The sequence below is a fragment of the Rhineura floridana genome, chromosome 5 (assembly GCF_030035675.1).
Source record: "Rhineura floridana isolate rRhiFlo1 chromosome 5, rRhiFlo1.hap2, whole genome shotgun sequence".
Classification (NCBI taxonomy): domain Eukaryota; kingdom Metazoa; phylum Chordata; class Lepidosauria; order Squamata; family Rhineuridae; genus Rhineura; species Rhineura floridana.
Window position 1 is genome coordinate 91,017,386 of NC_084484.1, and position 26,965 is coordinate 91,044,350.

The window sequence follows — 26,965 nt, forward strand, 5'->3', positions numbered from 1 at the left end:
GGTGGAGCTAAAACCCGTTGTGATGGCCGGACTCATAGGGAAAATGTCTGTCCTCCAAGAAAGAATGCAGCAGACAACACCACTCCTGGCCACATCTGCCACCTGGATATCCAGGAGCACACCTGGATCCAAGAATGCACACAGACTATTAACCTGATCCTCCAGCAAGATACAGGGATTCCCAACTTTGTCAGGTCACAGAGGCCATTAACAATTGTTTTATCTAGAGTCATTTTAATTTGTTTGTTCTCATACAGCTCAAGACAGCCTCTAAAAAGAAAATTCAAGAATGCTACTACAACAACTGGATTCAATAAAAAGAAAAAGTGGAGTTTGTGTCAGGATATTGATGGCCTCCCTCCCAACAGCTTCATTTACATGCTGAATGGTATGGATGATTAGACAGAAAGCCCATGGTGCTGAGCAGAAATTAAACCACAAATCAGAGGTGGGGAACCACAGGTGGAGTCCAAATGTTGTTCAACTCCAATTCTCACCAGCCCTAGCCAACATTGCCAATTGTCAGAGATGAAGGGAGCTGTAGTCCAGCAGGTTCTCTATCCCTGCTCTAAATAAACAATAGGCAGGGTAGATAATGTGCATGTTGGGTACCAACACTCAAAAAGCTGCAGATCATTCTCCAAAGAGCTTCTTCAGTCACACCCTAGTGGGCCCTTTGGGTAAACAGCAACCCCATGCATTAAACATCTGAAACTACCCTTGAAACTTCCTGGTCTTTCAACAACACTTTACCATATAGTTTTTTTTTTGGGGGGGGGGAGTCAAAAATCTTTCTAGTTTGGTGAAATTAGTGGTGCAAGTTTCTGGACTCTATCTGTAGTACTGTATTTCAGCCTCTGTTTACTGATGTAAAATGTGAAGAGTATTTCCCCGAGTAACAGAACGGGTGGTTAAGAAGCAGGGGATTGGGGAGAGAGAGACAAGATGCTCTGTCCTCACTCCCTGATAGTCCTGCTTGTCCTGGGTGTTGTCTTGTTGGGGCTGTGGAAGAAGTGAGTGGAACCAGCTGATGATTACTGCCATCCAGCCAAAGAACTACAAGACCAGCACTGCTAAGGCAAAGAGGGTTGGGGTTGTGATGAGAGTGCCCTCCTTTAATTTTTTTTAGAGTGCCTCTTGTATGGGTTGAATTGTCTGAGGAAATTCCTTGGTAAGAGGAAGGGATACCAGGGAGGGTGAGAGGCTTGGGTGGGAGACAGCAACCTGGGTGAGAGCCAGATTGCTGTCAGGAATAGTGTATCTATGTGATTGATGGGTGGCAATATGCACTGTCATTTATACAGTTCTGTCAGTGACTGGTTTGTCTCCTTGGTATTTTTGCAGTACATTTTTGTTGAGTGGAAGGAGTGACTGGTGATAGTGGTTGATGACTGAGTGGCAGATACTGGAGTAATTGGGTGGATCATTTGTGTGTGTTGGTGGATGTGCGTAAGATGTGAGTGTAGAATGAGATGTGTAGTATGTATTGCGTGATTTGTGTAGACGCAAGGCAGAATTTGGATGTGATATATAGTATTTTGTAAGTTAGGATGTGCCTCGACATGAGGGAGGTTGAAGAGGGAAGGGTCCCCAACCACTAAAGATGTCTCAAAATGTGCTGCTACATTTTGTTTTTTTAACGATTTTATTGTACTGTAGTTTTGTTTAATATTACATTGCATTGTACTATGTTGGAGTTTCTCATTTTCATTGTTTTATATATACAGTATTATTTTGTAAACCGCTTAGAGACTATCTTAAGTATTAAGTGGTATATAAATATATTTTAAAAATTAAAATACAGAATAAGGCTCCTTTGCTTTGATTAAACAACTTTTGTCCACCTGTCATACCATTTAACCCTGGTGATCCACAATTCCTACTCTACCCTCTATCTTTTTTATTGTAAAAAGAAAACTATGCAAATGAATTATTGTAAGGAAAGATACATTTCTTAAGACAGAATTTTGGAGGAAGGCAGAGACAGAAAAGATTCCCATACGTCTAGCAATAATTATTTATCTTTCTGGGTGTTTAAGTGCAATTAAGACATTTCAGAGATTCCTTTTAAGTTATCCATTGGCGTTAGCACCATATTTTATTTAAATCTATATTCAACATTTTAATTACCCAGAAGTAAAATAGTAAAAGAATAAGTTTAATTACTTACCAATTGTAAGATTTGCCAACTGTGGAGGAAGATCTGTTGTCACCAGCCGGTGACGAAGAATCTGGTTTAATTGATGCAGTGTTGTTTGTTTCTCAGTTTTTGTTATTGGGTCGGGAGGAATTATTTTATCCTGTAAGAAGTTACAGATGTGTTTTTTCATACTAATTTAAGTTATTTTGAATTTCTTGCAACTATTCAGTAAACATGAATAAGCAGTGAGACATGTTCCATGTTACTGTTCAACAATGGCCATGCCTAACGATGTTATAGATCCACAGTGGACTGGGCTCATGCAAAGGACTTTCAACATCTCAAGGACTTTCAACATCTCATGGATTTTCCATACTCTTTTCTTTGAAAAGTTTAGACCTATGGCATATCAATAGCTTTTAGAACTGAAGCCACAAAGCCTGTGGACTTTAGTAGAAAAGGCTGCACAAACATTCTTAAGAGCCTGCAGATGTTAAGATTGAGCACATGCTTTTGGATAGCAGAACACAATGTTGTTTGGCCTTCACTGTTAAAATACACAAATGCAAGTAGAAATATGTTGAGCCACTGACAGAAAGTGACTGGATGCAAAAAAAAAGGGGGGGATCTGAACATAGACAAGTTAACACAGCAAATCCAAAGTCAGCAACGGAGACAGGGACCACATTCACACCAGGCATTTATTCCACTATTATTCCACTTTAAACAGTCATGGCTTTCCCCAAAGAATCCTGGGAAGGGAAGTTTATAAAGGATGCTGAGAGTTAGTAAGAGACCCTCCCATTCCCCTCAGAGAGACACAATTTTCAGAATGGTTTAACAGTCAGTCCCTCTTCTCAGAGAACTCTGGCAATTGTAATTCTGTGAGAGGAATTGGGGATTTCCTAACAACTCTCAGCATCCTTCACAAACTACACTTCCAGGATTCTTTGGGGGAAGCCATGACTGTTTAAAGTGTAATACAGTGGAAGAAATGTCTGATGTGAAAGTGGCCGGGAAGTAGACCACATCATGGTAGATTGGTGGCCCCCAATTACTTATCTGGAACTTAACCCTGTTTTCAGGAATAATCCAAACATACACACAAGTGTCTTAAATAAACCTATCATCTGTACCAAAGAAATCTGGAAATTTTAACCTTCAAAGGGTGAGCAATGGGGTGAAGGTTATACTTTTTAACTGCAATTCTAAAAATCTCAAAACAAAAAGTTTTTTAAAAATACACAACAAATTGAGAGAATCATATCTGATGATGGTTCATCCAACTAACGTGTCTTAGGTCAATTAGAAGAATTAAGCATAAGTTATTTTAATCACAAGTCTTTTAGCAAATACAACTAGGCTGAGAAGAAAAATTGTCCCTGTGTAAGCAAACTGTGCCAGACATCTAAGCCAGTCATTATTTTTACTACATTATAGAGCAATTTACCCGTATACATGTTGGCAGCCTTGGATATGACCCAGTTGTCAGTACATCAATAGCATATGGAATGGCAAAGCTGGGCAGCCGAGCATGAACCAAAGCATCTCTGGCTAGTGATGCTAAACGATCAGCAGTGTCAACGAACAGAATAGCTTGTTGATCAAGAAAACTAGATATCATCTGTAAAATATAGAGATATGCATAAATCCCTTTCAAATTCTTCACCGACATCCAAGTTCCTATGTAAAAGCCAGCCATTTATATGCCTCCTATTCAAAATGCCACTGTTGTTGGTGAAATATACGCAATGCCTTGCAATAGTATTCAGACCCCTGACCAATGCTCTCATATTACTGAATTACAAATGGTACATTGTAATTTCATCCTGTGTATTTTATTTTGAAACATTGAAACTCAGAATCAATTATTTTAAGGTGACATTCATTTTATGTTGGGAAATGTTTGTAAGAAACATAAAAAACTGGAACATGTTGCTTGCATAAGTATTCAACCCCTGTGGAAACTCCCAGTTTACAAGATGAAAGAAGTTTCCCTATCGAGGACACAATTACCTTACCATTACCCTACCTCCACCTGTAAGCCATTTAAGTTGCTGTCACATTGTCAGGATAAAACCCCCACTGTTGAAGGATCATTGGTCAGGCTGTGGATCTGAAGGAAAATGAAGACCAAAGAGCATTCTACAGAAGTGAGAAATAATGTAATACAAATGCATAGATTAGGAAAAGGGTACAAACTAATATCCAAGTGTTTGGATAGCCCAGTGAGCACCATTAGTCAAGAATCAGGAAGTGGAAGCTGCATCACACCACCCAGGCACAGCCAAGAAAAGGCCATCCCTCAAAATTCAGCACTCAAACAAGGAGACTTGTGAGAGAAGCTACAGGGAGGCCAACAATCACTTTGAAGAAGCTACAGAGTTCAGTGCCTGGGAGTGGAGTAATGGTGCACCAGTCAACCATATCAAGAGCTCTGCATAACACTAGCTTGTATGAGAGGGTGGCAAGAAAGAAGCTGTTAATCAAAAAGTACCAACTGAAAGCACATCTAGAGTTTGCCAGAAAGCATGAGAGTGCCCCAGTTGCGTTGGGACTGGGCATCTTGTTAAAACTGAAGGAAGAATGGATGGACCAAAACACAGGGAAATACTGCAAGGGGACCTGCTTCAGTCCACTAAAAAACTGAAGCTTGGGAGGAAATTCACTTTTCAGCAGGACAATGATCCCAAGCACAAGGCCAAAGCAATACTGGAGTGGCTCAAAAACAAAAAGGTGAATATCCTACAGTGGTCCAGTCAAAGTTCTGATCTCAATCCCATTGAGAATCTGTGGCGCTCTTTGAAAATTGCGGTCCACAAGTGACGTCCAACCAACCAGAATGACCTGGAGCAAATCTGCCAAGAAGAATGGGCCAAAATCCCTCTGACAGTGTGTGCAAAGCTGCTACATACCTACCACAAAAGACTTAAAGCTGTTATTGCAGCGAAAGGTGGCTCTACCAAATATTAACATGTAGGGGCCCATACTTATGCAAGCAACATGTTTCAGTTGTTTGTTTCTTACTAACATTTCCCAACATAAAACCAATGTCACCTTACAATAATTGATTTTGAGTTTTAGTGTTTCAAAATAAAATATCATACAGAACGAAATTACAATGTACCATTCATAATTCAGTAATATAAGAGCATTGGTCAGGGGTCTGAATTATTTTGGAAGGCACTGTATATGGCTACAAAATAAATTGCCATTAAGCATAAAGTGAACTTTTCAAAAACATATATGATCATGACTCTTTTAAGGATCTGCAACTGCTAGGAGGAAAAGAGCATGCGTTTGAGAGGCAACTTGGAAGAATAGCTCTGGAAGTAACATAAAAGGAAATCAAAAGGAAAGAAGACGAAAAGAGGGGCATATGCCCAGCGGATCAACATGTGGGTGGTCCTCTTGTGATATGGCCACTCCAAAACAGCATATTTGCATGTATGGATTGACTTACCCAAGAAATATAAAAAGCAGTGTCATATAGTGGGAAAGATGACAGGCCTACTTACTCAAGACAGTCAGAAAGATGGGGAACCCCACAATGAGACCACTCTGACCTGCTTCCAAAGGAAACAGACCTTCTACAGGCAAAAGTCCAGTTTACCCACCTGATGTGCTTTCTAGCTGTTAAAAGAGCCAGAAAGGGCTGGGCAAGGAGTGGGGGGAAAAGTATGATACTCAGCTCATAGGGTGAAGAGAGGGTGAGGTCAGAGAGAAAAGCGTGATCAGGCTACATTCTTTGCAAAATATATAAATTATTAATCTGAAACTAGAAAAGCTTAAGAGATCATGGTAAAGATTCAGAAGTCACTTAGGCAGAATGCATTTACTTAAAATAACATATTTCTGTTGCCTTCAAAAGGTACCAAGTCAGTTTAAGTATTCCATGAATTGCACTAATACAGTAGCAAACTAAAGTACAGGGGCTGAACCTCCACACTGCAGCCAATCTTGGCCCACCAGGGGGTCCGATTTGGCCTGCAAGGCCATTTTCCACCAACCATGCCCGCTCACTCACCCATCAGCTGATATCACTGATAACATCAGGTGATGGGTGGGAGGACAGGGTTAAATCCTGTATTGGCTGTATGCACCAGTTCCCAGAAAGAAGACTACATTTTAAAAGTTTATTTCTCCCCTTCAATTCCCCGCTCCCGGCCCTCCACCACTGCCAGAAGTTTGAGAAAGAAGCCTATATTCTAAGCCTCAAAAGATTCCTCACTCCTGTACTAAAGGTACATAGATTTAGGAAGTGCCTTGGACAGAAACAATTGCTGACAATAAGATACCACTAGTATTACATACGTCATATCCAGACATTCAATAACTCATGCATGCCACCATTTAATACAAATCTACATCATGATATGGAATTTTGTTTAACGCTATGTTTAACACTATGTTTCATTAGCTGTAATTTTCTATTTTACATTATTTTGTAACTAATTGCAGAATTACACAGTCTGAAAGCTGACTTTTTAAAAGAATAAAATCATGCACAGGCTGTTTTTCAGATATTTCTAGCTCCACTCCAGTTGTAGGCAAGTTTTTCAAGAGGCAGGTAGTCACTGAATTTTAAAGGAAACAGAACCGTAACTTTTTGCTGAAAATATTTTTGTAATTTATGACCATTATATGGTAACATCTAGAATGTCAGTAAATATTCTCTCAGCTGGGTAGAATACAGAAACCAACCCCTACCCCTGTTAATTTCATTTGGGAATTCATGAATTATATGAAGCTTACCGCACATTTTTCCACCTTTCCAGCATTATTTGCCCATTTTACCAAGGCTAACAATCGGACAAACAGCTGCCGCGTGCGACTTGCAAACTGAACTATTTCTATTTTTCTGGGGGGAAAAACAGATTGCATTAGAAAATCTGTAGTTCAGCTATTTTGGGGGGGAAATTCCAGCACATTAAATGTTAGAATCAGACATGCCAAGAGTTATTCCAGATGTAGAACGTTATACTAGACCAACACTGCAATCAGATACATCAAATATCTAATTTTGGCCCAAGGGCTGCATTCACTGCATTCACCCTCTGGGAGCTGTATGCTAGTGATGAGAGAGACAACCACACACTGTTACATACACTCTCACATGCACAGTCTCTTCTCCTTTATTTTATTACCACCATTAATTTTTTGTTTTGCTGCAACTGCCAAAATTGGTACCCCACCAATGGCCTATAGGAAGCCCACAAGCAGGACTGGTATCTATCCATCATGACTAGCAGCCACTGATGTTCTTATCCTTCAAAGAAGCATTTGCTATACCTGCCTCTCTGGACAGTGCACAATCATTATTCAAGCTCCTTCTAGTGCATGAAGTAACCTCTTGTGGGGCTTACAAAACAAGGCGTTTCTCAGTGACAGCGCAGCTCTTGAGCCTGCTTTCCAGGAAGCCTCCCAGGCCACTTCATTATTAGTAGTTAAGTAAAAAGTAAAATTTTGTTTTATTTTCTGTTGCCTTTTAAGATGTTTAAATGTGTAATGTTGCTTTGCATTTTGTTGACACTGCTTTTGTATTGGCTGAACTATTTAATTTTATTAACTATAGATTGCTATTTTTAAAAAAACAGGACAGTAATTAGTAAATTTCATCAAATAAAATATAACATGTAGGAGATCTGTGAAATTAATCACAACCCAGTTTTTCCAGAGCATTACCGCAAGCATTAATTTTCAGTGAAGGATAGCAGGCTAGTTAATTAAAACATCCCCTAAAGCAGCTACATTAAAAAAAGCAGGAAACACACTTCAAAACAGAGTTACAGTTAATGATAAGTATTCACAGTGACAGCCTGGGGATGGGGGGGGGGGAGATAGCTTGAATGCACCCTCCTCGCCCCGCCCCCGTTTCACGTGTTCCGGCAAATGCCTTAACACAGCTAAAGGGTTTTAACTGTGTGATAGACATCTCAAAATTAGAGCTTACTATCATAGAGCAAAGAATACAAGTGAACATGGGCAGAGAATACTATAGCCTAATACTGACCTAACACTATGGTTTATATGCCAGATATAAAAGTTAATATGGTTATTTTGGTTAATACGGTTATTTTGCCAAGATTAGTTCTGTCCCCAACAGCTGTTTTTAGTGAGACACCAGTAAGACCTACACTATTTGTCACCTTATAAGCAGAGAGACTAAAAAGATGGAGAAATTGCCTTAACCATGCTTTGTGCAAATATATCACTGATCTATGGTTAATAACGTTATGGCTAGCACCCCACTTTAAAGGATGGTTTTACATTGTGACCAACATTTAGTATTCAGAAATGATTCTTAACCATGACATGCACAAGGCCATTAATTCAAAACAAATTCAACCAAGTTATTACCTATCACATGCCTTCCATAGCTAAAGTGTAGAAAACTGAGAAATGGCTTCTGGATTTGAAAACCTGACTTCAAATTTACTGCCAGGAAAAAGTTTCTATTATTATGTGAATCTTCCAGATATTCAGTGACGTGGAGTAGAAAATTTTCCATTTCATAGAATAGTAGAGTTGGAAGGGGGCTATAAGGCCATCAAGTCCAATCCGTGCTCAATGCAGGAATCCAAATTAAAGCATATCCAATAGGTGGCTGTCCAGCTGTCTCTTGAATGCCTCCAGTGTTGGAGAGCTCACCACTCCCCTACGTAATTGGTTCCATTGTTCCACTGCTGTAACAGTTAGGAAGTTTTTCCTGATGTTCAGTCAAAATCTGGCTTCCTGCAACTTGAGCTCATTATTTCGTGTCCTGCACTCTGCGATGATTGAGAAGAGATCCTGGCCCTCCTCTGTGTGGCAACCTTGAAAAGTGCTATCACATCTTCCCTCGGTCTTCTCTTCTCAAGGCTAAACATGCCCAGTTCTTTTAATCTCTCCTCATAGGGCTTTGTTTTTAATTCCCTGATCATTCCTCACTGCCCTCCTCTGAACCTGTTCCAGTTTGTCTGCATCCTTCTTAAAGTGTGGTGTCCAGAACTGGACACAGTACTCAAGATGAGGCCTAACCAGTGCCCAACAGAGGGGAACCAATACTTCACGCGATTTGCAATCTATACTTCTGTTAATGAAGTCTAAAATAGCATTTGCCTTTTTTGCAGCCACATCACACTGTTTCATTAGTAACAATGAATGGATGTCAGTTACAAATAGGGTGTTGGACAAGCCTCAAAGTTATTACCTTTGTTTACTGATAGAAGTAAAATAAACATGCTAAATTAGGTAACTCTTGAGGGCACCAGAATTTTTTCCTGAAAACCCACATCACTGCAGATATTAGCCCTTTATTTGCATATTATTTTCCTCTGCAGTAGTTTGGAGTTTCATATGGCAAGTCATAATTCAACAGTTCTGATTTGAAGGGCAAGCAGAAACCATACTTTTCTGATTGGAATGCAGTGGCAAATTACTACAGCACTGGGCAAGAATGGAGCACACAACCACAAGGCTCATTCTTTTAGAACCAAATCATGGTTTGGCATTACATGTAAACCAGCCCAACATGTTTTGAGTTTCAAACTATGCACTCAGCAAATTGAAATACAATATTATTCTGAAGTACAATAATTCCATTACTTTTAACTCAGGTAAAGCTAAATGAAGAAAACATTTGGTCCAGTGATTCAATACTTAAATTTCATGAAATTCATTGCAAATCCTCCTCAACTGTCATTACTCACCTTTCCATATCTGTTTTTCTTGGCAATCTGTTTGGGTTTTTGGGGGTTGTGGTAAAAAGAACAAAATATTATGTTAGGGCAAAGACTGCAAAAACATTAAACTATAGACTACAAAAAGTTCCACATTGCACCAAGCCTCAGTCATGCATATGTGACATAATGAACTATATCCACAATGCACTTGCACACCACTTTATTTTGAGCTTAATATTTTGTGACTTTTAAGCTTGATATTTGGAGTTTCTCTTCTGAATTAAGGGTTTGTTTATATTAATTAATGCTTGTATTTGCACTCTTTAGGATGCAAAGAGTTTCATAAGACAGGAAGCTAGGATGCTGAAAGTAGTATGACAGTTCACACTTTTATGGTGGCAGGTTGTTTGCCATATGAGCATTAGTATTCCCTATGGGGAACATTTTAAGTCGGGATATGCATCTTCACATACAGCCAGTGTGTTGTAGTGGTTAAGGTGTTGGACTACAACCTGGGAGACCAGGGTTCGAATCCCCACACAGCCATGAAGCTCACTGGGTGACCTTGGGCCAGTCACTGGCTCTCAGACTTAGAGGAAGGCAATGGTAAGCCCCCTCTGAGATACCTCTTACCATGAAAACTCTATTCATAGGGTTGCCATAAGTCAGAATCGACTTGAAGGCAGTTTATTTCCATTTCATGCATCTTCACACAGATAATCAACTAATGTCTAGTATGTGTCCAAATATTTGAAAACAACTATTTCCCCAAACGTTTCCCAAGAGAAATTGATAGTGCAAATGCAAGTGACTTGACATTATAAAGTGTGAACCAGAAGTCATTCAATTTCAGATTTCCATATCCTGTGTCTCTGCTATTACCAAAAACATTTTGCTATTGTGATGTTTCAACAAGCTTAGTCACAACATTAATCACTGTTAATTCTGGGTGTATTTATATATATCAGTTTACGGTAAAATAAAATGGTCTGTTATATTTTCTGGCTAAACCATTAAATAACAGTAAAATAATAAAACACTATCCCACTTACAACAGATTTAGATATATTTTTGTAGATAGCCCTACATTGTTAGTGATATGATACAGTTATGGCAGAGTAAACATGTTTTGAAGTCATTTAGCCCCACTGAAAGCAGAAGAGCTTAACTAAAATGCAATTACTTCAGATTAAGTTGTTTGGGATATGACTATAGATATAGTTTATATGTATGAGTGCATGTGTATAGAAATAAATTGCTTTATCTTGACAATAGCTTTCTTAACCACCTAATTCATGAAAAATTGATGTGGATATATTAGTGCAACAATCTTCAGCAAGATACTTATCTATGATTAAAAATCTCATCCAACCGAGCCTCTTATTAATTACCAGGGTTGTTACATACAATGAATACTCCATAGGCCACAAAAAGTCACATTCATCCACTTTCCTTGCCAAAATCAGGGGCGTTGCTCTGTCCGTCTCTGCAGTGGTACAGAGAACATCACTAAATCAATGGAAAGTTATTTTAAAGGGCCACAATGAAGCAGACACATAATGTATGCTGCTATAGATGTACCAGCTATGCAACAGGAGCTTATTACAAAGTCTCAACACAAACGTCAAGCCACCAGATCAGGCTTCTACACCACCCCCATCGTCTTTCTCAGAACATTTAACAAACCACAAACAAAGAGGGCAGCGCGGGGGGCAGAGGAGTAAGAGGTGTTACATAAGCAAAGGTGTGCTAACAGTGGCCTGTCGGAGAGTAAACCATTGCTCGGAGATTTTTAGAGGAAAAAGAGATGGGGATGGGTCCACGCCCCCTGTCACTTACAGGTCGGCCAAAACGGTGAGCTCCGCATAAGTGCGATGTAACAGAAAATCGATGAGAGTACTGAGTCGGTAGCCGGGACTGGTGGCTGTTGCCGCTGTTCCTGGAGGCGGTGGAGCCGGGGCCGAGGTGGGCCCACCTCCGGCGGGTACCAGCTGGTGGCTTTCCAGCTGCACCGGCGCCATCGTTACAACGGCAGAAGCCAGCCGACCAACGAGAACGAGTCGTCAGAGTCTTTCCCCCCACGCTGCCGCGCGGTAGGCCCACTGGCGACGGCAGGAATGCAGACTAGCAGAAATAGCAGTGCTCACAACGCATTTCTTTACTCAGCGAGCGCCATCGCTGCTACGGCTGCCACTACCATTGCTGGGCGCGGACACCACACCGGAAGTGATCGAAGGATAGCGACGGACAGGAAATACACTCCTTCCGGTACCTTACATGGATCATAGACTTCCCCATCTTATAATATGCTTGTGATGGGTAGACTCACAAAAGGTTACAAGCTTCCGGGTTCACTTTGAACGCCATTTTTGGCCTCCTGAAGGAAGAAATAACTGTTTATGGTAAATGGCGAAATCCTAAATTTTAATATTAGACAGCAATTTGTTCATGAAGAAGCAAACAGTAGCAGCAAAGACAACAGTTAATGCTCTTTCTGACACAGCTATTACTACGAAAGTACGCTCCAGTTCTGAGTCAAATAAAGTATCTAGAAACACCTTCAGCCTTCTGACCCGATCCAGTTTTCACATACGGAGAGAAGATGCCAATGCAGTTCTTGAGCCTCATATTGCAGAGGAAGAGGCCTGCTGTGGCTGAGAGTTGCTTAACGATAGGCTTCTTAATATAGCCCACTTTAATATTGCAGGCTGGATGGAGATAGGCTGAGAGTGTTTTCGAATTTCCGTCCAGAAATTCCCCATACAAAACACTCTCAAGGTTACAGCAAAGTTCAACCTACTTAAATTGTTTCTACAGGGTTTTTTTTTAAGTGAACGTGTGATTTTATTGCTATGTTTTGTTATACCGAATCATTTTTAGTGTATGCCGCTTTGAATATTATTTTAATGAAAAAGTAGGTTATAAATATTAACTACATAAAACCAATATGCCACCCAACCCAGCCTTGTGCTCTGTTGACTTGCATGGAGATATGTGGTGCTGATAGTTGCAGTTCTATATTCACTGAGGAAGCCCCACTGAATTCTATAAAACTTTCTCCTGAGTAAACATATAAAGGATTATGTTGGTAAATACTACTACCACTACTGCATTTTCTATATAAATAAAACTTCGAGTCTGGAAAGAGGGTGAACATCTGTCTTTGCTGCTGTATTTTTTTTAGGCGGGGGAAGACACTCTAATTTTCTTTTAGCAGTTCCCACGTCCGTCCCAGGGAGAAAATATTAGCGCCAAGAGGAACCGGAAGTTTCTTCTTCAGGTAATTGAATCATGACTTTACTCTTCAATCTCGATAGAAAATGGAGTGCAACGAGGGAGGGGTAGTGATGCGAGCTCTCTTTTCCCCAAGACTGTCGTCAGAGCGGGGAGGTGGCGGCAGAGACACAGAGGCTTGTTGACCACTCAGGAGAATCATGTTCTGTTAGTTCCCACAAAGACAGTTGGAGAACCAGCTACTATGGGGTTAATCCAGCGAAAGAGAAGTGCCAAGGCCAAAGGAGCAGATGTTGCTGGCGAAGGGCACTGTTACTGTATATATTGCTTGGGAAACCGAAAGCAAGTGTGGGGGTTGTGATAGAGGTTTGAAGGAGCTGGGAAAGACGTGTAGTGATAATAAAGACTCTTAAAGCTTTATTCGGTCTGAGCTTGTCTTGCATCTGGCTACCTAGGCCAATTCTGGTTACTTACTCTGGGCACGGGGCTACGCAACATTCCGTACAGAACGACAAGGCCTAGGGCAACCTAGCTGTACAATGAGAAAAGATTGTGACTCCCCCTTTTTTCTATGGATAGCTCAAGTGCCTTTAAAAGCTTCAGGACGGGCAGAAATTCATCTGCGTGTTCATACGAAGCGAAGCTACAGCTGCAACCATACAACAATTAAAGGCAGAGAAACTGTCAGGAAAAAGAAATGAAAACTCTAGAAATTTATATTCACAAAAATGAGGGGATTGGTAAAAAGAAAGCTGAAAAACAAAGTCCAGAGGGTCACATCACTCAAAAATGCTTGGAAGTTGTTTAAAAACACTATATTAGAAGCTCAACTAGAGTGCATACCACAGATCAGAAAAGGTACCGCCAGGGCCAAGAAGATGCCAGCATGGTTAACGAGCAAAGTCAAGGAAGCTCTTAGAGGCAAAAAGTCTTCCTTCAAAAAATGGAAGTCTTGTCCGAATGAAGAAAATAAAAAAGAACACAAACTCTGGCAAAAGAAATGCAAGAAGACAATAAGGGATGCTAAAAAAGAATTTGAGGAGCACATTGCTAAGAACATAAAAACCAACAACAAAAAATTCTATAAATACATTCAAAGCAGGAGACCATCTAGGGAGACGATTGGACCCTTGGATGATAAGGGAGTCAAAGGTGTACTAAAGAACGATAAGGAGATTGCAGAGAAGCTAAATGAATTCTTTGCATCTGTCTTCACAGTGGAAGATATAGGGCAGATCCCTGAACCTGAACTAACATTTGCAGGAAGGGATTCTGAGGAACTGAGACAAATAGTGGTAACGAGAGAGGAAGTTCTAAGCTTAATGGACAATATAAAAACTGACAAATCACCGGACCCGGATGGCATCCACCCGAGAGTTCTCAAAGAACTCAAATGTGAAATTGCTGATCTGCTAACTAAAATATGTAACTTGTCCCTTGGGTCCTCCTCCGTGCCTGAGGACTGGAAAGTGGCAAATGTAACGCCAATCTTCAAAAAGGGATCCAGAGGGGATCCTGGAAATTACAGGCCAGTTAGCTTAACTTCTGTCCCTGGAAAACTGGTAGAAAGTATGATTAAAGCTAGATTAACTAAGCACATAGAAGAACAAGCCTTGCTGAAGCAGAGCCAGCATGGCTTCTGCAAGGGAAAGTCCTGTCTCAGTAACCTATTAGAATTCTTTGAGAGTGTCAACAAGCATATAGATAGAGGTGATCCAGTGGACATAGTGTACTTAGACTTTCAAAAAGCGTTTGACAAGGTACCTCACCAAAGGCTTCTGAGGAAGCTTAGCAGTCATGGAATAAGAGGAGAGGTCCTCTTGTGGATAAGGAATTGGTTAAGAAGCAGAAAGCAGAGAGTAGGAATAAACGGACAGTTCTCCCAATGGAGGGCTGTAGAAAATGGAGTCCCTCAAGGATCGGTATTGGGACCTGTACTTTTCAACTTGTTCATTAATGACCTAGAATTAGGAGTGAGCAGTGAAGTGGCCAAGTTTGCTGATGACACTAAATTGTTCAGGGTTGTTAAAACAAAAAGGGATTGCGAAGAGCTCCAAAAAGACCTCTCCAAACTGAGTGAATGGGCAGAAAAATGGCAAATGCAATTCAATATAAACAAGTGTAAAATTATGCATATTGGAGCAAAAAATCTGAATTTCACATATACGCTCATGGGGTCTGAACTGGCGGTGACCGACCAGGAGAGAGACCTCGGGGTTGTAGTGGACAGCACGATGAAAATGTCGACCCAGTGTGCGGCAGCTGTGAAAAAGGCAAATTCCATGCTAGCGATAATTAGGAAAGGTATTGAAAATAAAACAGCCAATATCATAATGCCGTTGCATAAATCTATGGTGCGGCCGCATTTGGAATACTGTGTACAGTTCTGGTCGCCTCATCTCAAAAAGGATATTATAGAGTTGGAAAAGGTTCAGAAGAGGGCAACCAGAATGATCAAGGGGATGGAGCGACTCCCTTACGAGGAAAGGTTGCAGCATTTGGGGCTTTTTAGTTTAGAGAAAAGGCAGGTCAGAGGAGACATGATAGAAGTGTATAAAATTATGCATGGCATTGAGAAAGTGGATAGAGAAAAGTTCTTCTCCCTCTCTCATAATACTAGAACTCGTGGACATTCAAAGAAGCTGAATGTTGGAAGATTCAGGACAGACAAAAGGAAGTACTTCTTTACTCAGCGCACAGTTAAACTATGGAATTTGCTCCCACAAGATGCAGTAATGGCCACCAGCTTGGATGGCTTTAAAAGAAGATTAGACCAATTCATGAAGGACAGGGCTATCAATGGCTACTAGCTGTGATGGCTGTGCTCTGCCACCCTAGTCAGAGGCAGCATGCTTCTGAAAACCAGTTGCTGGAAGCCTCAGGAGGGGAGAGTGTTCTTGCACTCGGGTCCTGCTTGCGGGCTTCCCCCAGGCACCTGGTTGGCCACTGTGAGAACAGGATGCTGGACTAGATGGGCCACTGGCCTGATCCAGCAGGCTCTTCTTATGTTCTTATGTTCTTATATACACTGTTTGATCTTTGCAGGGCTTCTATATTATAAAAGCAAATCTCTATTATTTCAGTGATACATGCCAATAGATATCAGCTTTATAAGGATCAAGGTGCAATGCTCCAATAGATCACTCCCATTTTACTCTTTTTATTTTTATTTTATTATTAAATTTGTTAGTCTTCCATCTGGCTGGTTGTCCAGCCACTCTGGGCGACGTACAAGATAAAACAGTATATAAAACAATTAAAATTTTAAAACAGTAGAAAACTACCCCATCTCAAACGCCCGCCTAAAAAGCCAAGTCTTCAGGGTAATGCGGAAGCTTATTATAGATGGGGCATGGCGTAGGTCACTAGGGAGAGAGTTCCAAAGGGCGGGGGCCAGTATTGAGAAGGCCCTCCCTCGAGTCCTCACCAGCCTGGCTGTTTTGACTGGTGGGATCCAGAGAAGGCCCTCTGAGGTTGATCTTGTTGAGCGGCATCCCTGTCGATGCTGGAGGCGCTCCTTCAGATGGGGTCTGAACTGGCGGTGACCAACCAGGAGAGAGACCTCGGGGTTGTAGTGGACAGCACGATGAAAATGTCGACCCAGTGTGCGGCAGCTGTGAAAAAAGCAAATTCCATGCTAGCAATAATTAGGAAAGGTATTGAAAATAAAACAGCCAATATTATAATGCCGTTGTATAAATCTATGGTGCGGCCACATTTGGAATACTGTGTACAGTTCTGGTCGCCTCATCTCAAAAAGGATATTATAGAGTTGGAAAAGGTTCAGAAGAGGGCAACCAGAATGATCAAGGGGATGGAGCGACTCCCTTACGAGGAAAGGTTGCAGCATTTGGGGCTTTTTAGTTTAGAGAAAAGGCAGGTCAGAGGAGACATGATAGAAGTGTATAAAATTATGCATGGCATTGAGAAAGTGGATAGAGAAAAGTTCTTCTCCCTCTCTCATAATACTAGAACTCGTGGACATTCAAAGAAGCTGAATGTTGGAAGATTGACAGACAAAAGGAAGTACTTCTTTACTCAGCGCATAGTTAAACTATGGAATTTGCTCCCACAAGATGCAGTAATGGCCACCAGCTTGGACGGCTTTAAAAGAAGATTAGACAAATTCATGGAGGACAGGGCTATCAATGGCTACTAGCCATGATGGCTGTGCTCTGCCACCCTAGTCAGAGGCAGCATGCTTCTGAAAACCAGTTGCTGGAAGCCTCAGGAGGGGAGAGTGTTCTTGCACTCAGGTCCTGCTTGCGGGCTTCCCCCAGGCACCTGGTTGGCCACTGTGAGAACAGGATGCTGGACTAGATGGGCCACTGGCCTGATCCAGCAGGCTCTTCTTATGTTCTTATGTTCTTATGTTCTTAGGCTGGGCCACAACCGTATAGGGTTTTAAAGGTTAAAACCAACACCTTGAATTGGGTTCGGTACACAACCGGTAACCAATGCAACTCCTTCAACACAGGAGTGATGTGATCTCTATGGCGGCTGCCTGCAATCAGACGCGCCGCTGCATTCTGTACCAATTGTAACTTCCGAACTGTTTTCAAGGGTAACCCCACGTAGAGTGCATTACAGTAGTCTAGGCGAGTGGTGATCAGGGCATGTACCACCAGTGGGAGCAGATGATTGGGAAGGTAGGGGCGTAGCCTCCGTATCAGATGGAGTTGATACAGAGCTGCCCGGCTTACAGCTGAAACTTGAGCCTCCATAGACAGCTGGGAGTCAAGAATGACCCCCAGGCTACGGACCTGGTCTTTCAAGGGCAATCGTACCCCATTAAGCACCAGGTCTATATCTCCCAACCTTCCCTTGTCTCCCACAAACAGCACCTCGGTTTTGTCAGGATTCAGCTTCAGCTTATTCCTTCCCATCCAGCCACTCACCGACCCCAGACACTCGGACAGGGTTTCCACAGCCAACCTTGGTGAAGATTTAAATGAGAGATAGAGCTGCGTGTCATCCGCATACTGATGACATTGCAGCCCAAATCTCCTGATGATTTCTCCCAGCGGCTTTATATAGATGTTAAAAAGCATTGGAGAAAGGATAGAACCCTGTGGCACCCCGCAAGTGAGGGGCCAGGGATCTGAAACCTCCTCCTCCAATGCTACTCTTTGGTATCTCCCAGAGAGGAAGGAATGGATCCACTGCAATACAGTGCCCCCAATACCTAACCTCTGCAGGCGGTCCAAGAGGATAGCATGGTCAACGGTATCAAAAGCTGCTGAGAGATCGAGGAGGACAAGGAAGGTGCCTTCGCCTCTATCCCACGCCCTTCTCATATCATCTACCAAGGCAACCAAGGTTGTTTCAGTCCCATCTCCCGGTCTGAAGCCCGACTGAAATGGATCAAGATAATCCGCTTCTTCCAAGTGTGCTTGCAACTGTTTAGCCACCACCCGCTCAACTGCCTTGCCTAAGAATGGCACATTTGAGACTGGGCGAAAGTTGTTCAAATCTTGAGGGTTCAAGGAGGGCTTTTTTAAGATCGGTTTTATTATCGCTTCCTTGAGCACTGACGGCATTATTCCCTCTCCAATCAGCTTGATCCTCTCTCCCAGTCGATCTTTGCAGCTCATAATGAGCCACGAAGGGCAAGGATCCAGTAAGCAGGTGGTCGGCCTTAGAGTTGAAAGCACCTTGTCCACTTCATCAGAAGGAAGAAGCTGGAACCGATCCCACTCCACCGAAGCAACACTGTTCACCTCTGGCTCACTCTCTGTATCCACAGTGTGCGGAATATCGCTTTTGATACGATTGATTTTATCCGTTAAGTGTTTAGCAAACTCGTCACAGGAGACCTTATCATGTTCCATCGGTTCCGGAGCAACTGGACCGACCAGTAAACCACGGCGCCGTCTGAGTTCTATTCAGGGGGAGAGGGCGTTTTGGAGCCACTTGGTGTAATGCCCCGGTGATCACGGCATTCCAGCCCTCCACCAGGGCTTCAGCCGAGTGGCCGTGTGCTTGCTCCAAAGTATCCCCAAGCGCATTCAGGAATCCATCAGGCTCCATCAAACACCTGGGGCGGACCATCTTAATGGGTCCTCCACCCCCACAGAGGGTTTGCGGCAGTGAAAGGTCCATCCTCACCAGGTAGTGATCTGACCATGACAAGGGGGTGATGGATGTATCCCCAATTTTCAGACCACTCCCCTCCTCTCCCGAGACAAACACAAGGTTGAGTGCATGACCGGCACATGGGTGGGGCCCATTGAAATAAGGTGCAGCTCCCAGGAAGCCATGGTTTCCAAGAAGTCCCAAGGTGCTCCAGTGAGATTGGCCTCTGAATGCACGTTGAAAAAGTCCCCCAATACCAGAAGGTTTGGGGACTGCACCTGTACATCCGAGACCACCCCCAGCACCTCGGCCAGGGATTCCATCGTGCAGCGGGGTAAACGGTACACAAGCAGGATCCCTAGACTGCCCTTTGGTCCCAACCTCCAGTACATGCAATCTGCCACCTTGGTCTCATAGAGTGGGGGTCTGGTGAGGACCTTTGATAAATAACCGCCACTCCCCCGACTCCCGACTCTCGGCTGCCGTGCATACAAAAACCCAGCTGGGCACATGGCAGCCAAAGTAGGAGCAGAAGCTTCATCCAGCCAGGTTTCCGTAATACATGCCAGGTCTGCGCCCTCATCTAGTATCATATCATGAATGATGGATGTTTTTTGGGCAACAGACCTGGCATACTTGAGTATTCCTGTCAATTTAATGAGCCTGTTCCAAAGTACATGAATCATGTCACTACTTTGTAGTCATGGCTAGATTTCTTCAGGGACAGAAAGAGTTTTTTTAAATTATTTCCATTGAGTTTTTATAGTACAGCATGATTTACAATCTCGTATAGTGTGCCTTAATCGTTAGTGTGAGCTAGAAGTCACACTTCAGCCATGGACTAAGGAGGTTGTTTTAAAATTGTCACTATCTTTAAGCTTCATCAAATTAAGTTCCAGATTAATAGATCTGCAGAAAGCATTCCACATTGAGGTACTACCACTAAGAAGCTCCTGTTCCCAGCCATCTCACCTCAGATGGCAGAGGTAGCCAGAGAAGAGCTGCTAAAGTTAATCCTTACAAATGGGCAGGTTCATGTGAGAACTGGTCATGCTTCCTGACTCCAAACCATATATTTTAAACCTTACTCTTTCCCATCTGCATTATTTTTATTCTTATTAGATTTCTTACCTGCCATTCACAATAACATCCGAGGATAGTTTACAATGGAAAAAAAATTACCGTTTAAAACAAGATAAAAATCATCATTTTTTTAATGACATTAATTAACAGTTTTCAGATAGGTCATGAAAATGCTATTCGACTGTCAAAGGCCAGGATAAAGAGGTGCATCTTCAGCATGTGCTGAAAACTGAATAATGATTGCACTACTTAGACACACCTCTGTTGGGTGGAAATTCCACAGTTTGGGGGCTACAACAAAGAAAACCCTCTGCCATGCCGTCACCCTTGAACTGCCGAGGGTGGTATATCAAGAGGGCCTGTTTTGCTCATCAAGACGACGAGGGAGGAGGTGGAGAGCGAGGAAGGGTGGAGTGAAGAAAACAATTGTTTAAAAAAATTGATAGTGGTGGTGAAGAATGGAGTGGAGGGAAGGCAAGAACATGGATAGAGGAGAAGGAGGCAGCAGCAGAATGGAGATAAAGAACTGAGGAGGTGAAAGATGACAACGTGTATGAATACTGTGTTTGCGCTTGGCACACAAAGCGGCCTCCACCACCCTCTCTGGCTACTGTGTATTTTAACTTTTGCATCTCAGGAGAAAATGTTTGCTTGGGTGAGTGTCCCTTAGTTGGTGGCAGGGCAGGGTCCTGGAGGTCGTTAAGTGAGAGAGATTATGCTGGCTGGCGGGGGGGGGGGTTGCACTTGGTTTGATGTGCAAAGATCTGAGTAGTGGCCTCTGCCTCCCTCCCCACCTCCCTTACCAGCGGAGAGACTATTGCTATCTTATGGATAAAAAGAATTGTTCTACTATCTCTGTACAGTAGGGCCCTGCTAATACGGCGGGTTAGGGACCAGGCCCCTGCTGTAAAGCGGAAATCGCCGTAAAGCGGGGCCCCATAGACTATAATGGGCTGCGTCGCGCAAAAATGACGTCAAAATGGCACACGACAGAAAAACCCGCCGTATTAGCGGAACAAGCGCAGTAAGAACGGGGCCTTTCCCTAATTGAAAACCGCCGCATGAACGAAGCGCCGTAAAGCGGAACGCCATAAAGCGGGGCCCTACTGTATGTGTTTATTTTTAATGTTGTTTTAGGCTACTTAGATGTGCAGCAGCCAAGGCCAGCACCTTGTAGTGATTACTTTTGAGAAAAAGTATCAAGTAATCAGTTACTTTCAGAGCAATTGTGATTGTAACGGTAATTACTGCTTTTGGGTCATGTAATTGTAACTGTAATTTATTACTTTTTAAAAGTAATCTTCCAAGCTCTGCGTATAAGTTTAGTAAATATATTTCCTTTACTTAACAGAACTTAAACAAACATCATAGAAGAGCAAATAAATAAAATTAATAAATAACATGGAAGCATTATAAAATACAATTATTATTACAATTCTAAAGTATTAATATAGAGCTGAGAAGCCCTATTAAATCACAATTACCTGAATCAGCAAGGCATGCAAGCAAAGGTGATAGGTGCCCACCAGCGGAGAGACCACCATTGCTATCTTATGGATAAAAAGAATTATTTTACTACCCCTGTATCTGTATGTTTATTTTACAGATGTTTTAGGCTACTTAGATGTGCAGCAGCCAAGGCCAGCACCTTGTAGGGTGTTTTTTTTTAAGTAACTGAAATGTAATTGTAGTGATTACTTTTGAGAAAAAGTAATCGGTTACTTTCAGAGCGATTGTAATAGTAATTACTAGTTTGGGGGGCATGTAATTGTAACTGTAATTTATTACTTTTTAAAAGTAATCTTCCAAGCTCTGCCCCACATAGAGCGCATTACCGTAATCAGCCTGGAGGTTAGCAGTGCATGGACAACAGTGGTCAGGCTATCCCGGTCCAGAAACAGCCGCAGCTGTCTTATCAGTCAAAGCTGGTAAAAGGCACTCCTAGCCACAGAGGTCACCTGGACCTCTAGTGACAAAGATGGATCCAGGAGCACCCCCAGACTACAAACCTGCTCTTTTAGAGGGTGTACGACCCCATCCAAAGCAGGCAACTGATCAATTATCCGAACTCGGGAACCAGCAACCCACAACATATCTATCGTGCTAGGATTCAGACTCAATTTATTGGCCCTCATCCAGCCCACCACTGAGTCCAGGCAGCAGTCCAGGGCTTGCATAGCCTCTCCTGATTCAGATGTTACAGAGAAATAGAGCTGGTATCATCAGCGTACTGCTGACACGTCACCCCAAATCTCCTGATGACTGTTCCCAATGGCTTCATATAGATGTTAAACAGCATGGGGGACAAGATGGTACCCTGCGGCACCCCACAGCACAACTGCCAGAGGGTTGAAAGACAATCACCCAATGCTATTCTCTGAAAATGACCCTGGAGATAGCATCAGAACCACTGTAAAACAGTGCATCCAATACCCATCAAGTAAGAATAACAGGGTTGCACTTCCCCTGTCCTTTTCTCAATAAAGGTCATCCATCAGAGTGACCAAAGTCAATTCAGTCGCATATTCAGGCCTGAACCCAGACTGGAATGGGGCAAGATAATCTGTTTCACCAAGATTATTATTTAGTATTATTTGATAATAAACAAATGACATCTCTAGTCTGAGGACTCAGTCTTGCCCCTACTCCTGCTTGCTGTCTTAGATCTTTTCAGCTAGCCCTTCTTGACTACGTACCTGCTTCTTACTTTCCAGGTCTCCTGTTGCTGGCTTGGCTCTCTTCAACCTTGACTATGCACCTGCCTTGATCCTTATTTGCTTGAACTCAATCCCTGGCCTGTCTTGGACCATGCACTCACCCAAGGGTATAGCAACAGGGCGGGCAAATGAGGGCATTGCCCCCCCATGATAATTCTGCCCCCCAATGAAATGTTTCTTCAGTCCCCAAATTTCCAGAATTGCAGTAACTTAACACTTCCACTGAGCTTTTAGAAATACAGTTTAGCCATCCAAAGAGAGGGGCAGGGCAAAGTTACCAAGGGAATGCAAACACAGCAAGTATAAGAGTTAAAAGGATGAATGAAGCAAACACAAATCCTGATGGAAGGATGGGGGAGGAAGCTGGCAAATGTAAGGGTTTCCAACTGGGGAAAGGAAAGGCAGGAAGGACAGTATTGTTATGCACTGCAGAGAATTTCCCCCTCCCCTGTAGTGCTCAGCCAGCCTCTGTAGGTGGTGGATGTTATTAGGGCATCTGATGGGGGTTCCTAGGCTTTTGGGCCTAGACTGTGCAGCAGCCTAGCCTAGTCTAGAGCAGGACCTGAGAAGAAGCAGAGCAGGGTTGCCAGGTCAGAAGCATCCCAAACCTTGAGATCTTGGGGGCGGGCCCTAGTGATGTCATAGGGGTGTGCCTGAGTGATGTAATGGGGTGGGCACAAGTGATTTCATGGGGCAAGTCCTATTGATGTCATGGGGTGGGCCTGAGTGATGTCATTAAGCACCAGAGTTGCTTGGCGCATACAATTCAAACAAAAACATTTCTCTGATTGGAAATTAAGATAGAAATCTTAGCTAAAAGATGAAGCCTGGGTAGGGAACATTTAATTTAGCCAACTTGCTTCTGGCAAAAAGGGTTTAATTGCCCTCAGGCCAGCCCAGTCACCAGAAGGCCATTGTAGGAAGAAAGGAGCCTAGAGTTGTGGAGATGTTAGATGGGAGCACTCAGGAATAAAGATGGATGTCCCCGAAGGGCTGCAGTTCTAAACACACTAAGGATCTAAGCCCCATATAACTCAATAGGACTTACTTCTCAGTAGATATGGTTTAGATTGTGTTGTTGGTAAAGCTTGACTAGGGATCCTCTCCAAAGATATCCATATCCAAGTATGGTTGGCAACCCCCTGCCTGGAATGCCCTGCCCCTACCTTTCAACATGGCTGCTCAAAATTTCTTTACAGATTTGACCCTTCAGAAAGATGTCTGGGGGGTGCATGCACACGCAAAGCCAAGTAGCAGCGTGAGAAGATCGCTCCAGTCCCCACCGCACTACCGCTGCAAATACTGACACCCCCGTGTTAAATATCTTGATTTTTTAAACAACCACTGGCAAACGAACTAACAAAGCATGCTCCAGATTATAAACGGAGGCTTGGCAGTCTCATTTAGAGACACTAGTTTAAGATTTTGGAAACAGCCCCTATCGTGATTACAAAATGGTGGCAAAAGTTGAGAAAATGGGGCAAGGGGAAATGGTGTCCTATGATCTTGAAACCTTGCTTGAAACTATAATGGAGCGGCTACAAAAATGCACTCATTGTTAATTGCTGAATGGCAAAAAGCCTTTGACTCAACAAAAGAAACGTTAGAAAAATTAACGCAGAAAACTATGGCCATTGAAACAACAGCAAATGAAGCTATGGAACTAAGCATAAAAAAGCTGACAAAATCCAAAAACTTTTAAAAGTCAATAAGGATCTGCAAATAAAGGTGGATGAACAGGAGAACAGAGGAAGACGTTGGAATGTACACTTTCATGGGGTCCCTGAAGATAAAGAACAGGGAGACATTATTTCATTTCTTACAACATGGTGGTCTACAGCAATCCCTGAAATTCTTATAGCAGCATTAGACTTGGAACGAGCCCATCGTAGCTTAGCTCCCAAATCCAGAGCTCCTGCAAGGCCACGAGATATTATAGTGGCTTTTGTTCATTTTCAACTCAAAGATAGATTTATGAAAGCCATGAGAGACAAAGGAGGTCTGAAATATGAGAATGAAGCAATCATGGTCCTTCAGGATCTGAGTACAGAGACTCTTGAGGAAAAGATGTGACTTGAGACCAGCAACAGAGAAGTTACAGGCTGCAAACATCAAATATCGCTGGGGGTTCCCATTTCATCTTTGTGTTGAATTAGATGGCATGTTACACACAGCTACCACAAAACAAGAAGCTTGCCATATTCTTCGCTTATTATATATAGGAATCCCATGGGATTTGGAGGAATTAGACAAAGAAGAAGATGCATTAGAATCTCAAGATACTGAAAGATGGAATATGGTCTCATCTAAAAAGAAATGACTCAGATTCAACAGACAGAAACATCTATCAATTCTCATCCTTTATGTTCTAACTCCCTTCCTCAAAGACGGAAGTGACATTAAAGGTCAACTACTGTATAAGGCTTTGGCATTAAGTAAATAGGAATTTCATAATTACAAGGCTAAACAAATTTTTGTTCATTTTTTTGATAACTTCCATCTGGGATTGTTATAGTAATATAAGATAAAATTACAAACTTGACTTTGGCACTTAATGGTTTGGGTATGCACATATGAATATATATGTTTGTTTAAATGTACCCACATGTATATTTTTATAGATACTGGGGGAAGATGGGGTGATTAATGTTTCAAGTGGCAGGACTGGAAGCAGTCATAATAACCTTCGGTGTTAGTCCCAGATGTATTACCTGCACAGGATAACGTGCTTACAAAGCAGTGTTACAGGGACTCACATTTGGGTGAGGGCCCTGCTGGAAGCAGATTTGGTTGATTCTATTGTTAGCCATTTTAATAGTTATTGTTATTTCCCTTGGATACATGTCTGGCACACTGGAACGTTGGAGAACATAAAACAAAAATCCTGCTGGCTTAAATACTGGAGTGAAGCACTTTTCCTGCTATTTTCCTCCTTGATATGGAAGGTACGATAATAATTTATACACTAAACATCAAAGGCCTAGGTTATCCAGTCAAAAGACGTAGAGTCTCAAATTGTATCTTAAAGGATAAACCTCACATTATTTTTATTCAGGAAACTCATTGTAGCAAAGAAATCACAAGACTTTTGCCCCATAAGTATTACAGAGTGAACAGTACTCATCACATGGCTCCTCCAAAAGTAGAGGGGTAGCTTTATTAATAGCAAAATCTTTACCTTTTAAGCATAGTCAGACATATAAAGACACGGAAGGGCGACTGTTATTTGTTAAAGGTAGCTTAGGCACTCGAAAATTAACCTTAGCTTCTTTCTATGCTCCCAACAAAAAACAACTAGACTTTCTTCTTCTTTATCAAAACTTCAGAGTTTTGCAGAAGGTGAGAATAATAGGAGGAGCTCTTAACTGGGCTGTGGATTCTATATGGGATAAATCGGTAAACAGCACATCAAATACCATTACTCAACCCAATAAGAAATCTAATTTTTATGAGATCCTATCCAAATTAAATTTGGTGGATGCTTGGAGAATATTACACAAATCAGAGAGAGATTATACATATTATTCGTGTAGATATAGACTGTATAACAGAATAGATTACCTCCTGATATCTACTACTTTACAAATGTCACTACAAGAATCTCAAATTGGGTTGTTTATGGTATCTGACCACTCTCCTGTATGGGCAACAATAGATATAGGGGACAAAGAAAGGGTTACTCCATCTTGGCAATTTGATAACTCCTTACTCATGAAACAACTAGTCATAGAATCAATTCAAGAGGCCAATAAGGATTACTTTACACATAACCTAGATAGTGGAATCAAAGACAGCATCATATGGGATGTAATGAAGGCAGTAATAAGAGGATGCTGTATTGCAGAGAAGAGTAAATTACAAAAGCAAACATCTGTCATAAGAAACAATCTTTATGATGAGTTACAGAAGTTGGAACAACAGCACAAACAAGTAGGCTCATCTAAAACTAGACTTAGGGCTCATCCAAACGGAGCGGGATAATCCAGGTTTTCCGTATCCACTGTGTCATCCGAGAGTCCTCACTTGCCCCTTTTCCCGCTCTTTTCCCGCTC

At 42.2% G+C, this 26,965-nt stretch overlaps 1 protein-coding gene and 1 long non-coding RNA gene across 8 annotated transcripts in view; one reads left to right on the forward strand and one right to left on the reverse strand.

Moving 5' to 3' along the window:
- MED14 (mediator complex subunit 14) overlaps positions 1 to 12,460 on the reverse strand; it is an 84,375-nt gene extending 71,915 nt beyond the window's left edge. For 4 of the 7 annotated variants that reach the window (XM_061627460.1, XM_061627458.1, XM_061627461.1 and 1 more), the window contains exons 1-5: positions 11,644 to 12,459; positions 9,832 to 9,858; positions 6,896 to 7,001; positions 3,591 to 3,764; positions 2,171 to 2,300 (exon numbers count right to left, since the gene is read on the reverse strand). In XM_061627460.1, coding sequence (XP_061483444.1) covers positions 2,171 to 2,300; positions 3,591 to 3,764; positions 6,896 to 7,001; positions 9,832 to 9,858; positions 11,644 to 11,825 — 619 coding nt within the window. In that variant the 5' untranslated portion in view covers positions 11,826 to 12,459. Of the gene's footprint in view, positions 1 to 2,170; positions 2,301 to 3,590; positions 3,765 to 6,895; positions 7,002 to 9,831; positions 9,859 to 11,643 lie in introns of all 7 variants that reach the window. The other 3 variants (XM_061627463.1, XM_061627462.1, XM_061627457.1) reach the window with 3 other exon arrangements.
- A 428-nt stretch (positions 12,461 to 12,888) lies between these two features.
- LOC133385864 (uncharacterized) lies at positions 12,889 to 25,280 on the forward strand. Its single transcript, XR_009762984.1, has 3 exons — positions 12,889 to 13,084; positions 22,911 to 23,020; positions 24,113 to 25,280. It is a non-coding gene; the product is annotated as an uncharacterized LOC133385864 (long non-coding RNA).
- The last annotated feature ends 1,685 nt before the right edge of the window (positions 25,281 to 26,965 follow it).